The 15,919-nt window shown below is 50.9% G+C and overlaps 1 protein-coding gene across 1 annotated transcript in view; it reads left to right on the top strand.

Moving 5' to 3' along the window:
* SLC8A1 (solute carrier family 8 member A1) overlaps positions 1-15,305 on the top strand; it is a gene marked incomplete at its 3' end in the record, with an annotated part of 72,658 nt that extends 57,353 nt beyond the window's left edge. The window contains exons 2-7 of the mRNA XM_084285190.1: positions 4,731-4,834; positions 7,560-7,577; positions 8,944-9,074; positions 9,864-9,963; positions 13,066-13,341; positions 14,929-15,305. Coding sequence (XP_084141316.1) covers positions 4,731-4,834; positions 7,560-7,577; positions 8,944-9,074; positions 9,864-9,963; positions 13,066-13,341; positions 14,929-15,305 — 1,006 coding nt within the window. The remainder of the gene's footprint in view (positions 1-4,730; positions 4,835-7,559; positions 7,578-8,943; positions 9,075-9,863; positions 9,964-13,065; positions 13,342-14,928) is intronic.
* Positions 15,306-15,919: the final 614 nt, after the last annotated feature.

The following is a 15,919-nucleotide window of genomic DNA, read 5'->3' as shown; positions in this document are numbered from 1 at the left end:
TCCGAAAGCATGTGTCAGGCTTAGCTTCAGGCAGGTTTTCCTTTGCCCTCCATGTCATGTTGGCAGCATGCTTTAGGTGAAATTTTCATCAAGTACAGACATTTCACGTCAGCAAGCCTGGGATCTGCAAAGGGCCCTTTATGGGTGATTCACAGGGCATCTTACAAGCACGGGACCCCATCGGCACGGGGTTAAGGATGGCCAACACCACGGTCTCTCCTCTCACTCCCATTTCCATTTGACCATCATGTCCAGCCCATGGTGTCAGTAGTGCCAATTTATTCTCTACGGTGGACTAATTAACCAACTGCAAGGAAGTACGTCACTCTGACAACTACCTGCAAACTTTGCATACCCATGCTCCTATTTGCTAGAGCCAAGTCTGTACCAAGCCAGAAACCTTCTCTGGTTCCCACTGCTCAGCCACTGTCTGTGTTGGGGAGGTTTGGTCTGCCCTTCTGCTTGTGCTTGGGGGTGTTGGGATATCTTCCCCTGTCTTTTATTGGATTTTAATGGTTATGCATCCGGAGAAGAGGCTGAATCTGAGCTCTCTGAGTCGCAGGGTCAACCAGAAGACATTTTATGGCCTTTATGCATCCTGAACCGCTGGCTGGGAGCTGGAAGTGAAATGAGATGCCCCCAGAGAAGGCATCTCCAGCCTGTTGGCATGAGTGGAGCCAAGACTGGGCCCCATGACCAGTGTCTTTCCACCTAGGCCCATTGCCTGCTACAGCTGCCATCCCCATACCCTTGGCTGGTAAAGGCCTCCAGAGAGCGTAGGCTGGGGCAGAAATCTTAATGAACCCTCTCCTCTCTCAGAGCCCGCTGTTTAACAGATAAAACTGGGCGTGACAAGGTCGTTTGCACAATCTGGCCCACGTTTGAGCATTTTCTGTCCCTGAGGAGGGAGTGACCCTGTGCTGGCAGGGCAGGCATCGCGTTGCCCTCCCGCTCGTCCCCCTGCCAGGCGCACGTCACCTGCAGCCGGGATGAGGGCTCCCACCGCTGTCACCTCCCTGCTATCAGGTGCAATTTTCTTGTCAACTGGTCTAAGAAAAACCTCGTCTCCTCCTTTTCCTTCCCAGCAACAAGACAACTTCCCTCCTCGACTAGCTGTCAGAAATTTGAGCAATGAAGCTGCTAAGTGCATAAAAGCACTCCCTGGTGCCCGGGTCTGAGGAGCTGCGTGCTGCAGAGGCAGGCACAGGAGCAGCTAGGGGTTTTTTGGCATATCTAGGAGAAGGAACAGGGCCTTCAGTGGAAGTCGGATGGGTGACAAGCTGCATAAGAGCATTATTCCCTGAACTGATTCAGGAATAAATGTTTGTCTGTCCCGGCAGTGAGAGCATGCTATGGGCAAGCAACTCACTGACTGCTGTAGCAGCTGGTTGTGTGTTTAGAGATGTTCATTTTTGTGGCCCACTGGGCACGCCTTCGCTAGCTGCATGCAGGACTTGGTTATTTCAGCCCCAGCTCCTGTGTGATCTGGGCACGGCGATGAAAACCACCTTTCACAAAATGCCTGGGTAGGTTGCCACCAGTCGCTCCTGGTGCTTCCTGAGCCTGCAAGAGAGCAAAGTCTGGCTGAGGTATCTCTTGCCCTTCCCAGGGATGTGTTCAGAAAGTGTGGGTGGGCTGGCATGCTTGTACCAGGTACACATCACCCCACGAGACCAGCAATTTGCTGCCTGTGACACCGAGCTGGCGTTAGCAAGCACGTCGCTCTCCCTGGCACCTGGGATACTGCAAATGCCAGAAGTTTACCCAAGCTCAGAGTGAAACGCGAGAAACCTGCAGAGCATGGCTAAATACATAGAAACCTGGGCTGGCTGGAAACCCTGAGACACGGATATCTGGGGGCTGGGAATGCTTCAGCTGGAAATACTGTCTGTATGCTCGTCCTGCTCATACATCCTCCTACGGGCAGGTGCTCTTGGCACTGGTCAGAAACTGTGCCGGATGGCCCTCGGGCATGGTGGCTGTTCCCTCATTGCACCATCCTTGGAGCATCGCCCACCAAAGGGATTTCTCCATGGGTTCTAGGAACCAAAGGTTGTGTGGGGATGCTCTGCTGAAAGGTCTTTACACTGTGAGTGAAATGGTGTAGTTTGAAACGAAGACTATAACCCCGATGAAGAGCGTGGGTCTTGGAGCAAGGGCAGGAATTTGTACGCCGTGTTCAGGAAGATCCCCTTCTTTCCCTTGCTGCTGGGTGTCGGCAAGAGGAAAAGAGCTGGAGCTGCAATTCTGCAAGATTTGTTTTATTCTTTGATTGCTGGTACATGGAAATGAGCTGAAACTCATTCCCTCAGCGATTGCCTTGGCTACGGACTCGGGGACGAGCAGTTTCTGGTAGAGAAATGCAGACAGTTGGCTGCTTTCTCCTTGGCAACACTTTGCCCAACTTTTTGTCAGTGTGAGCACATGGGGGGAAGGGGGTGCCTGGAGCCAGGTGGTTCCCATGGGTGGTTGGCAGCTCTGAGTGGAGCCACCAAGCACATTCCCCCAGTATTTCATCCTCCCTGCCTGGACACAGGCAGGAGGAAAGTCCACGCACTAAATGCCCCTGACACATCGTGGCACCAGCTGGGCTGATGCCAGTGCTTTCTTTTACCAGCAAGAATGCATTGCTGCTCACAGCAATGGTCCCATATGACTAAATCAGAGCACAAAGCTGGGTAAGGCAATAGTTTGTCTCCTGCTAAGGACCCAAGACCTCTGCTGGTTTTTGAGGGAGTCTTGCTGTGCAGTGGGGGCGTTTCAGGGTGCTCTACAGGACCCAGCAGGCAAAAGGCTGTGCAACGGAGATCAGGCATGCTCTAAGAATAAGCTGTGTTATTTCCACGCGCTTGTTTCTCAGGCAGATGTGGTCTCCAACACCATCAGAAGGAAATCCTTTTCTCTGGAATTGCAGCATCATCCCAGGGACTCATTTGCCTCAGCAATTTTTGCTGATTGGGAATTCATCTTGGGGAGCAGACTCGCTGGTTTTTCCTCCCACCCTTTGTCCCAGCAGCCTTGTTACAGCAAAAACCAGCAGTGCTCCTGTCTACCCAACACAGAGCACTCACTCGCACCCTGGGAAGACCACCTGGAAAGCTGCATTACAGCAGCACCTGCTGGCAGGGGCACTTTCAGTCCTGCGGCCCCATTGTTCTGGTCCTGTTTGTGTTGAGTCTGAGCATCGGGAGCTGCTTTTTGTATTTTATGGGCACCCAGGGTTCTTCTTGTAAGAGAGGATTATTGTGCGGAGCTTAGAAATGCCGCACACAGAAAGCCAGAGCACGCCCATAGGCAGTTTGCATCTCGATTCCTCTGCTGCCCTCAGTATTGCTGAACGCAGCTTTTTTAATTAATTTTCCTGAGAAGGGCTTTTTTTTCATACGTGGAGGGGACGCGCGGGATGCAATTTAATGGGATTTGTCAGGAAAATTATTGATTTGGTTAGTAATATTTTTGAAATCGTGCCATTCTGTTAATACTGCCGGGCCCTCGGATAGCTTGGCTGTGAGCATTTTTGCATCCTTCATTAGTTTTTTAATACACAATAATTTCACCTAACTCATCAATGCAAAGCAAGATCAGCTGCGCGCTCGGTACCTATTTTTCCTTCGTACAAACCCGTTGCAGCAATAATTACCAACCGAAGAAATTATTACAGATATTCATTATAAAATACAATTACACCGAGCCGCGCTGTATTGTTACACTCTTCACAGCCATCACTCGCTCTTGAGTAAACGGTTTCATTATGAGCATGAAGGGCAAACTTAATACACCTCTGACTCATAGCGAACGGCACAAGGAATCATCCTGGCTGTTCCTCCGAGTGCTTGGCGGTGTTTGCTCCGAGTGAGAGTAAAATGTCGCCTCTGCTGCCAAATACTTGTCAGGGCACAGAGGGGCTCTGCCACGCAGCGTGCCGAGGAGCTGGGGATGGGACCGCAGCATCCCTTGCCAGTCGGAGCCCGCGAAGCCCATAGGGAGCAGCTGAGGGTCATGTTGTGTGTGGATGTGCGGTGTCGGGATGAGGCAGAGCCCCCGGCAGGGGCTGGGTTAAGCGGGAGCAAGTCATCGAGGGGCTGCGTTGCACCCTGGGTTTTGGGAGGCACCCTGACCCCACAGACCGTGCTCGTTGTCTCGGCCTCTCGGCTCCTGCCCTTTGCTTTCGGCTGTGCTGCCCCTCTGGCTGTGCCACCGAACCCACTGTTTTCTCTCCGCAGCCACCTCCTCCTGGCGTTTCCACCCTCCTCCTCCTCCTCTCCCTGTCTCCCTCCTCCCTCTTCCCCCCTTACTCTTGAATCTCTATTTCTTCTTCTCTGTTCCAGCAAAACGATATCAATCAAGGTGATAGATGATGAGGAGTATGAGAAAAACAAGACCTTCTACCTAGAGATCGGGGAGCCCCGGCTGGTGGAGATGAGTGAGAAGAAAGGTGGGGGACGTGCTCCGGGGCTGAGCCCAGCCTGTGTGTCCCTGTCTGGCTCACTCATGCCTGGCACCTGCAACACCGAGCTCACATCCCCAGCGCCTGCGGGAAAAGGCAGGAGCAGGGGCCCCCCAAAAACCCCAGGCTGGCTGGTGGGGATGCTCCTGCCCTTCCCCGTCCGCCACAGGGCGATGTGCAGCCGCTTCCCTCCCTCCCCGACCATCTCGGCACCACGGCGGACGTGAACTGCATGCGCGTGCGATGCCAATCATGTGTTTGCCTTTGTCTTGTGTTCCCACAGGAAATTCATTACCCTTAGAATACTTGACCGTGAGGAGTATGAGAAAGAGTGCAGTTTCTTCCTTGTGCTTGGGGACCCGGTGTGGCTACGACGAGGAGTGAAAGGTGTGAGAGTAACACCAGACCAGCTCTCGAGACGCTGCCGTCCGCTTTTCTCTGTGTCTCCCTACTCTCACACTCCTTTCTCCTCGCGCTCTGGCTCCCGGCCGTTTTGCCCTCCCTCCTTCGAAGCTTGGCCCCTTGCAGCTTTTTGCTCTGTTTTTCTTTTCTCTTTTGTTTCGGGGGCACCCCGTCTCGCTCACGAGGGCCCCCCTGGAAGACCCAGGCAGGGAATGATGAGCATCACCATCTCCTAGGGATGTTTTCAGCACACTGGCCTGCCACACCGCAGCCGCAGCTTCATTCAATCTCGTAGAAAATTCGGTCTCCAGAAGCAAGTGACACTGCATCATTTTTATCAGAAGATAAAATAGCCTCTGCTTGAAGTAAAATGCCTGGCCAGAGCAGTAATTTTAGCCTTTCTTATGCTGGCACTAGGGTCTGGAAATAGCTGAGAAGCACGGCACAAGCAGGTAATGCCGTAAGATGCAATCAATCCAGGAGAAATCAGGTTACACTCAAATAAAGTTTCATGGCTCTGCACTGGATAATAGCTTCTCATAGGAATAATAAAAACAATTTCCTCTTTCATCACATAAAATAAAAACATTTCTAAACTAACTGAAAGCCTTCCCAAAAAGGCACGGCTCACTTAGTTTTCCAACAGGTTTTTTTTGTTGTGTTTTTTTTTTTTTTTTTTTCCCCAGGAAATTAACTAAAAATTAATGGCAACAGCTAATCCTGTGCCCTATTGGTGGCCGAGCAAGAAGCGGTTTTAGAGCTACTTAAGATAATTAGTTGCCCTACAACGGCCCCTTATTAAAGCCTTTGTAACAAATTGGTAGCAGCATTTGTTCTGGCTTTCTCATTTCTGGGACAAAAGCTCTCCCTTCAGCAGACATGGGGTTGGCACATACTACTTGTGCAGGGCCAAGAGGGTCCCCAGCAGTCCCCATGCTGAGCAGGGAGGTGCCACTGCATTTCAGCCTCAAATCACATCCAGCAGCAATGCCACATTCCCCTTCAGAACAGGTGTCATGCAGGTCAGCTGCACCTTCCCCTCTGTCAGGTTTCCTGGTGGTTTTTGTGACTTGCTGGGTTATATGAATAGTTAGCAGGAGCCAGGCTTTTTTTTTAAAAAAAAAAAAAAAAAGTTTCTCACCCTCCTGGTCACAAAGATCATTTAGAAAACCTGAGGGATGTTCAGCTTTGCAAACTCAGTAGCTGGAAGGCAAGTCAAGATTTTAAAGGATGCTATTTCTGCCTTGACCGTGCTGGGGTTTTTTGTGTGTTCGCCTTTCTTTTTTTTTTTTTTTAGTTAGGTTTTTGTGCTTGGTTTTTCACAAGAGGCTGTGAAGTGGGGTGAGCTGTGTGCTCAGCACCCTGCACATGGGAGCATCCCTGAAACGTCACCCTTGGGCCACACAGCCAAGGTGAGGTCCGTGCCTCAGGGGCCAGAGACCCACCATGCACCAAGGGAGAGCCTTTTTCTTTTGTTTCAGACACGTAAAATGCTGAGTGACCAGATCCCCGAGCCAAACCTTGCTCCAGACTTTTCTTCTCTCATTCCATGTCAGAAGTGCAGCCTTCAAGTGTAGTCGTTGCTCCCCAAAAGGCAGCTGGAGGAGGTCAAAGCCAGTAGCCACTGCACGTGGGACGTATTGTGTCCTCCCCCGAGGCAGAACTGCCCCCGAGACCAATGGAAGATCTTGCACATATGATTCGAAGGGGAAAAATGAATTTTTGGAGTGTGCCTTTTAACTCATATCCACCCCGTGTTTGCAACCATTTTTATTTTAAATCTACTGTCCCATGAAATGTTTCTGTTCCTTTATTTTTAGTGCATCACTCTCAACACTAATGGTATCCTGCAGCTTTACAGATCTGAAATCTCTGCCCTGGGATCTGGAGTCTTTCTGTGGATATCCCTTTTGATTTCATTATTCATTTACTTTTCTTCTTCTGTGTTTGTCTCTGTCTGTCTCCTTCACAGCCCTGTTGTTGAATGAGCTTGGTAAGCGCGCATTCCTTTTTCTTTTCCATTTTTCCAGTTTGTCTACATATTTTTGGAAGACGATTGATTTTGTTTGACATTTTTCTTTGCTCACAATGTTCTCTTTTAGGGCGGTCAGCACTATTTAAGTAAGATCAGGTACCTGATGCCCCAACAGCCCTCGGATTAAAACCCCAAACTCATTACCATTAACAAGAAGTAACCCGCCATGGCAAGGAGCATTTTTTTGGGAGTGGTGTTGTTACAGCCGTAGCAAACCCACCGACATGCCGGGTTACAAAACCATGCTGTGCAGATTAACCCATCACCTCTTATGCTGGCATGGCGAAAAGAGGACAGGATAGTGACTTAGAGGTGGGACAGATGGCCAACCCAACTGGAAGAGGTGGTGCAAATGGTGCCTCCAACATCTACAGCCAAACCCAGCCTCTGTGTTTTCAGGCCGGGGAGGGAAGCAGAGTACCCTCAGCCTCCAGGTGGGCTCTGCAGCCTATGTTAGGTGCTGGGGGGTGGCTGATGTGGCTTGAAGAGCTCACATTTGGGCAGGGTGTCCCCACACCATCCCTAGGGTGCAGGTCAGGGACCAGCCCCCAGCCCCACATGGGGCAGGCAAGGACTCCCATGTCCCTGGGGGCTGCGGGGGGCTGCTGTGATGATGCTAACCCTCTCTTTCTCTCTTTCTCTTTCTCTTTTTCTCTCATTTTTGGTTTCATCTAGGTGGCTTCACCATCACAGGTATGGACCTCTGCTATCCCCCTGCCCACCCCCACCACCCCTTCTCCTCTTAACGGCCGTGTGCTCATCCTGCTCTTTCCTCTCTCTCGGTTTCCTCTTTGCTTTTGTTCCGCCCTGGAGGGAAACTCTGGAAGGGTAAGCAGGCGGCAGGGCCGCCCTCGCTGACACCGCGTCCTCTCACAGCACGCCCAGCCTGCCGCACACCCTTCATGGCCACTGCCCTCGGCGGGGCATGGCGGCCATGACACGGCCTGACAGGACGCAGAGCAGCCCCTCAGGAGTGCTGCAAACGATCCTTGTGGCTGACGAGGTTCTGGCCGCGTGGCCGGACCCTTTGAGCAGCTCCCTGTGGTGGTGACAACTCTTCAGGCAGGGGGACAGCCGGGCGGGAGCCACGCTAACCCCGTGTGCAGTAGGATGTAGAGTTTACTAATGGCACAACGAGGGTGTGCATGGGGTGTGCGGTGCCTCCTGCTGATCTCCTGCTGGTCGCTCTGATAGGAAAACCCATCTTCAGGAAGGTCCAGGCTAGAGAGCGTCCTCTTCCCCGCACCGTGGTCACCATCCGAGGTACCTGCAGCGTGGCACCCATGGGCCGTGGCGGTCTAACACGGACTGACCAGCGTGTTTACCTACTGACCCGGGCAAATTAACTCCTCTCTCCAGCAAACCCAGCCCCTCTCAACCCCAATGGTCTTCTGCTCATCCCCAAGGGCGGGCTGTCACACCAAGAGAGGGTGACAAAATGTCCCCCCGCCCTGAGGTTGCACATACATTGGTGGAAGTGCAGAGCAGCTCCATGGCTCTTGTAGTCCTACTGTTGCCTCCTCTCTCAGGGTTTGGGGCCAAGCCATGCCCTGGGGACAGCTCCTGGCCATGCTTTTTCCTCCAGCCCCATGCTCTCCAGCTGCCAGCCTGGTCCCCAAAAGGTAAAGCCCTGCTTAGGAGGGTCTCGTCCCTTCCTCAGCCCTGGGGCTGCTGACAGCTCTCTCTGCTTGTAATGGGGTGATGGAAATGTCCTAACCACACCTGGCTGCAGAACTGGAGGGCTGGGAATTGGAGCAGCCTTAGTGGTGATCTGTTCCCCACAGCAACCCTCTGGGAAAGGCAGCAGATACCAGGGATACTCCCCAGCCCTGAAGGTGAATTAGACTATTCCTGAGGTTGGACGAGCTGCAGACCTCTTTTGCCAGCATTCCCCAGCAAAACCACCTTGTCTATCGCTCCATGACCTCCTTCTTCTTCTCCTCTGCTCTGTCGCTCATGCTCCTGCCTGGAGGCTTCCTGACCTCCCCCTCCGATGGGAAGCCAACTCCAGAGAGTGACCGGCCGGACCTGGCTCACAGGTGGGCTCTTTGCTTTACAGAGGAGAACGAGGAGAAGCAGCCACTGACCAGCAAGGAGGAGGAAGAAAGACGAATTGCAGAGATGGGGCGCCCAGTCCTGGGGGAGCACACCAAGCTCGAAGTCATCATTGAGGAATCCTATGAGTTCAAGGTACCACCCGCATCCCCATCCTTCTACTCCTCTGCTTGGGGACCCACTTTTTGCATAGCATTGGCCAACACACGCTAATGGCATCGCAGCAAAGTGGGGCAGCTACTGGCATCACAAGGTCTCAGACCATTGCCTGTGGTTATTACACACACACATCAACCAGGTGAGCCTGAGAGCTCACTGGGCTCCAAAATGCTGCATGTTACTTTCAGATATAAACTTGCTATCACAGTGATGCTTTATAGCCTACATAAAGGCAGTTTTGAGTGAGCCCTGACCCTGGGATTCCTATGGCAAAGCTCTTACACCCTAAATGCAAGCAGCCATTGTGGCTTTGTGGTGAAGCCTGCCCAGGAGCACCCCCTGCCCGCTGCAGCCACAGTGCCTTCCCCACTAGCACTGAGCTTCAGCTCCTGAGCAGTGCAGAGTGGCAGAGCCTCGCTCAAGTCCCAGTTATTTACAATGCTTTGAAGCAGCCCGGTAAAAATTCTTCCCAAGGCATTGTGAAAAACAGGAGCTGCAGCACCTCGGTGCTATTTGCTGTTAAACCTCCATCGAGACCACTCAAATTCCCATCATGAGCAGGTTTCAAAAGACTTTTTTGAGTGGTAATGAGGGGAATTGGAAATACTTACATTTGCTTTCACTTCCGAGACGCTTGACCTCAGCTTAGTGTCTGCTAAGCTTTTTCCATAAGCGTACGGCTGTAAGCACCAGTGCCAGTGGGTTCTAGCCCCGCATCTCCAGTCCGATAGCCCCTAATTCTCTCTTCTGCATCTCCATCTGCAGAACACAGTGGACAAGCTCATTAAGAAGACGAACCTGGCCCTGGTGGTTGGCACAAACAGCTGGAGGGAGCAGTTTATTGAGGCTATTACTGTCAGTGCGGGTGAGTTTAGACTGCTGCTCCAGGTGAATTATGATCAGCCTTGCTCGTGTCTCGGCTTGGCCGTACCAGTAACACAGATCGTAGTGAGGCAGCAGGAGGAAAAACAGGTGGTGGAGTTATTTACAGCATCTGCATAAATAAGACAGCTGATTAAATCTTTTCGTGAGATCACCTTGTCTGATGCGTGGGAAACCTCCTGCAGTAAGTGTGTAGCGCCCGGCAGAGAAACGCTCTGGGTGCTACCAGATGGCAGAGGGGAAAATTCATTTCAGTGGGAGAGATCTGGGGGGAAATCGCAGTGTTTCAAGTCAGAAAGAACAGCATGGAAGGTGCTGGTGGGAAGTAGCAGTGCACGCCCTCTCTGGTGCTCCCTGCAGTGGGGACAGTGCTAGGCTGAGGGCGCCCAACCCTGAAGATAGTCACTGTGTCCCCCCTCAGATAGCCAAAATTTGCCCTTGACCCCTTGTGTTCGGGACAGGAATGCTCCTGCTCTTCCAGCCCTCTGTGGTTATGGTTCAGCAGTAGATTATGGCTCAGCTGCCCAGTAGCTGCAGCACACATCCTATCTCTGCTCACATCAGATCATATTTGATCATATCTCCCCCTCTCCTGAAGAACTGCCTTTCCCTCAGAAATACCCTCCTGTACTGCTCTCGCAGGGACCAGCACCATGTTTACCAGTATGCCCAGTATAGGATGTATTAGCACTCCCACTTCTGGTGTAGGTAGAATAAGGTCTCTCACAGATGTGGTTTTAACAGCTGGAGATGTTATAACTCACTGGCTGGATGTTGCAGCCTTACAGCTCAGCCTGGGCCCTGCATCTGCAAGCATTAGGGCAAAATCAACCAGCCTAGATTAAATTACCAGAGAAGGCAATAGGAGCCCACCCAGCTAATTTTGCATCGAAATGCATGAGGGAACACTCATACTTCCTACCTCGAGCTCCTCTGTACATGGCAACCCCTACCCAGTACAAGTTAATTAAAAGTGACGGCTGTACCATTTACCCTTTGCATCTGAAAACGAGGACAGGACATTGCGCAGCAGCTATGCCCTCAAATTGCCATCCCTCTCTTTGTAGCATAGTTATTCTTAGAGCCTCCAGCCAAGAGCCTCCCATTATTTCGGATACAGCATGAACATATCAAGCAAGACAATCCTCGCTGCAGGTTTCATAGCTAATATGGATAAAATAATCTATGCCAGAATCAATTATTTAATTGGATCCCATATTAAAGCAAAGCTAATCACTGGTGCTTGGATCTCATCTCTGCGAAGTATGGAAAAGACTGCAGCTACATGAAAGCCCCATCACCACTACTCTTTGAATACACAACTACCATCAGTGCTAATAGGATGATTAACAGACATTTAATAAACGTGGCATAATTCAGTGGGCGTGAGCTGTCCCTTGCAGCTGGGGAAGATGAGTTTGTCTCTGAGCTCTGAACCTAAGTTTTTGCTAGGATTTAGCTCCTCAAGCAAGAACTTGCTGCAGTTTGTGAGCTTCTACCTGAATGGGTCGCTGTCCAACTTTGCTCTGCATTTCAATTCACCTTAACAGTATCTGGCCAGCTCTTGGAAAGAGGGCCATTATTCCTGCTTAACGAAATGATAGACAGATGTGGATGAGCATTATGACAGTGGTGCTCATGTTCATTTTTCAGTCTATTTTATCATCTCTGTAAAGATCTAGATCCACAGCAGTCCTGCTGCCAAGTAGCTTGGGAAGAGGATTAAAATACCTGCCTCAAAATTACAGTGTCAGCACAGTGTTTCCTGCCAGTACCAGCCTTTGTGCAAAAAGCAAAAGTCCAGCCTAGGCTTCCCAGGCTGAAAAAAATGTTCCTTATTTCCACCACAATGCACAGGAATGGGGCATCTATGTCTGCCAAAATAATAACACCATGCTTCCGATTAGCTACTGTTTCTGCCATAATGAGTGCAATGCCTTAAAGCCAACCAACACATCATTTTCCATCACGTTATTGTACAGACACCAAGTTTCCCACTGCCTCCATCCTACGTCTTGATCTGCAAAGGCTCTTCAAAGCCAAATGATACTTGTGCAACGTTGCACCCCAGCAGGGTACTGAGTAGGACTTTCCCAAGGTTTATTCCTATAGCTTTATTTAGCCAAATGTTGAAAACACACAAAGATGGAAATGTCCACCACCCAGGGTAGGTGTCCCAGGGCTTCACCAGCCTCCTGGAGGAGACATTTTCTCTGGCTTCATGCCCTCTCCCCTGCGGCTTGATCTCTGCTGAGCGCCCCCCAGGATGCCAGCAAAGTTTACTTGCACTGGAGCTGGAGCAAACCAAGAGCAGGTTGGCTCCCTTTACAGGTTACCAACACCCTCGTGAAGGACTGAACTATCTGGACTATTTCCTTTTCTTTCTCCCACATGCTGTGTGCTTTCTGGTCATAAAGGGCTGAAACTTCAGTGCTAAGGGTTTGGCCACCTTCTTAGGAAGTATGCCATGTCTTGGTCCCCGATTTGGCTTTTCATTGCCACCTTTGCATCAAGGCAGAAAGCAGTTGTAGTTAAGAGCAATAACGAAGCAAGCAGCACTCGAGCAGCTTTCCCCAGTAGCTCCACTGTCACAGCATGGAGCCCCCATTTAAATGTGGGGTTAATCAACACCTACGGATTGGTACATGGTATACAGCAAGACCACTTGTTATCCCTGAGGGAGACTCTATATGTTTTCTTATCCAATTAAATATCTGCGTTGTGGGGGAGGATGTGAAAAGGAAAGTAGCCTTTTCCCTTTTGGGGAAGGGGCTACTGAGCAGGGGCCAAGTCTCAGAAAGCATCTGGTGGTCAAACCCAGGCAGAGGTGCTGGCATGAGGCTCTGTATTTTCTGACATGCAGGTCAGTTTTCAAGACTGATGCTTCTGGGGGGTCTCTGTACAACAGAGAGGGGCCAGGAAGGGTCCTCGTGCCTCCCTGTACTTTGCCCAGAAAATGAGATATTTGGAAGTCAAGGTTTTGCAGAGCCCAAGCCATGAGAGGTGATGTTTGGGGGCTGCAGGAAGCACAAAGGCTTTGCCAAATTGAATGAGCAACTAACCAGGCACTGGTGGTTTTCTCCAGGGGAAGATGATGACGACGATGAATGTGGGGAGGAGAAGCTGCCCTCCTGCTTTGACTACGTGATGCACTTTCTGACCGTCTTCTGGAAGGTCCTTTTTGCCTTCGTGCCCCCGACAGACTACTGGAATGGCTGGGCTTGCTTCGTCGTCTCCATCCTCATGATCGGCATCCTGACAGCTTTCATCGGCGACCTCGCGTCCCACTTTGGCTGCACCATTGGCTTGAAGGACTCGGTCACTGCCGTCGTGTTTGTCGCGCTGGGGACATCGGTGCCAGGTAAGGGCAACAGTTGTTTGTTGTAAAGGTCCATCTCTGCCCAGACTGTGCTGTATCTGTTTCTGTGGACAGCCTCCATGGCGTTTGTTCTCAGAGTCTTTGATTAAAATGCTGCCTGTGTTGGCACTTTCTGAAAGTCTTCTCCTTTGACATTGTCTCCCAGGTGAGGTAGGTGCTTGTTCATACTCAGGGTGCTCTACCCAGCACAGACACCTCTGTATGAGTCCAGATTCACCTTTGGTTCAGGTGGATCAAGATGCTATTGAGCCAGGTAAGCTGCTAGAAATGCCACTTGTGAAGCTGCTGGAAGGCTGTGACCCCACATATATTTGGAGAGATGTCTATGAACAAATGGCCACCAAGATTCAGAAGACAGCAGAGACTGAACACTGACCAGGCGGAGAAATAACATGAGTTTCCATTGCCACACACCACAGTGCTGACCATACACGGTCTAGATCCTGGAGATGGGGCTGTAACCCAACCTGACCACCTCCAGCTTCAGTCAAACATTTTCTCACCAGTCCCAAACCTCCAGTGGTCAGCACTTAGGTGCGCAAAGACCTTGAAACTGGCCTAACACTATCAGAGCCCCAAAAGGAAGCAACAGAACTAAAAGGGAGATCAGGTTCAGGCAAAAGAAGGAGCATTTTTTAGATTTCTGGCACTAGAACTTTCAGGTGCAAGCTTTGTAGCACTGTCTCATACCCTTGACAGCCAAAGTCTTCCCTTCTGTTTTTGTTGACAAAAGTTGACATTTCAGGAAACATTTAAGAGAAAAAAAGAGAAAATCTTTTGGGATATATTTGGCTACTCCTGTTTCAACTGGGAGACACTCACAGATGGTGTAGTGTTATCTGGGCATTAACTGAGCTGCTGGCTTTGGATCTAAAGCCAACATTTCCCAATGGCAGAGGACAGCATCATGCTGGTCAACTAGCCACAAGATCAGCAGCATACAAGTCCAGGCATGTTTTATCACAGTTTTATCTTTTGTTGCTGGTCTTGAAGCTGTTGGAGTAGCTGGGCAAGTGTGCACATACCTGCCCAGTTTTTCTCCCCTGTTAAATGGGTGAAAGTTGTGTGCTTCTTTCCCAAAGTGTCAGGGTCTTCAAAGGACACTGGACTTTAGTGAGGCACAAAGCATTGGTGAGAAGTCATTAAAGCAAACACAGAAATGAAAATACAAAACTTAAGCAGACCTGATAGATGGAGACAGACCGTTCCAGCTCCCACAAAACTCTCCCAGTCTTCAATTCTTGTACAAGTCAGCATATTAGTGGATGTGGGGAAGGGGCCAGTACACTGTAGTACTGGGGAGAGCTGTCTCTGGCTTGAAGCACCATGGGGAATCTACGAGCCATACTGGGGGAAGCCCCATATTTCAGGACTTTGAGATTTCCCTCCTGGGCATTCCTGGACCTTGACTTTCCTTCCTCAGGAGTGCCTGTAGGCAGAGCCTTGGATACCTTTACCCAATTCTTCATTCCCCCAGTGATGCTTTTGACTTCTATCCCCACGCTGCCCGCCGCCATCCCTCCTTACCTGCCTGTTCCCTGAGGGTTTCTCTCTGCCTTCCCCTTGCAGACACATTTGCCAGCAAAGTAGCAGCGACACAGGACCAGTACGCGGACGCCTCCATCGGGAACGTCACCGGGAGCAATGCCGTGAACGTTTTCTTGGGCATCGGGGTGGCCTGGTCCATCGCGGCCATCTACCACGCGGCACATGGACAAGCCTTCGAAGTCTCGCCTGGCACCCTGGCCTTCTCCGTCACCCTCTTCACCATTTTTGCTTTTATCAGTGTGGGTGTGCTGCTCTATCGGCGGAGACCCGAAATTGGAGGTGAGCTGGGCGGGCCGCGGACTTCCAAGCTGCTCACATCCTCACTCTTTATCCTCCTGTGGCTCTTGTACATATTCTTCTCATCTCTGGAAGCCTACTGCCACATAAAGGGCTTCTAAAGGAACAATCAGAGATAGTAAATATATATATATCTATATGTATCTATATAGAGCAATATATAGGTATAGATATAGATATAACGCTGTGTATAATGAACAGAGAAAGAATAAAAGAGATTTGCCATGTTCACACACCTGCTGACGGAAAGCGGCTTTGGAGCGTCCTTTGAACTAGGAGGGACCCCAAAGCCGGCCGGACCCCCTTCCCAGGGGTCCCCTCTTTGCAACTCTACCAGCGAGAGCAGCCGGCAGCGACCGAGCAGCGTCCCATCGCTCTCACCGCCCCCCCAGGAGGATGGATGGATGCGAAGGCGACCGGGGCGCGTTGGCACGGGGAAGGCCGGAGCGGCTGGTGAGAAACGGAGCCGGTGGGCAAGGGAAGGAGAGGCGAGCGAGGGTCCTGAACCTCCGAGCATCCTCCATCCGCCTTCGCCACTTGGGAACGTCCCCTCTGGCCCTGGCAGAAAGAAGCGAGAGACCAGACTGAAGAAAAAGGGGAAACTGGGAGCTTTCTAAGGATAGAACACAACCATTTTCGTCATTCGATTTTTTTTTTCTCATTTTGATGTGTGTATAATTAGCATTTCTCCTCCCTTCCCCTCCCCATTTTCCCC

The sequence above is a fragment of the Netta rufina genome (genome assembly GCF_964035555.1).
Source record: "Netta rufina genome assembly, chromosome: 3".
In the NCBI taxonomy this organism is placed as follows: domain Eukaryota; kingdom Metazoa; phylum Chordata; class Aves; order Anseriformes; family Anatidae; genus Netta; species Netta rufina.
This window is presented reverse-complemented; position numbering and strand designations above follow the sequence as displayed.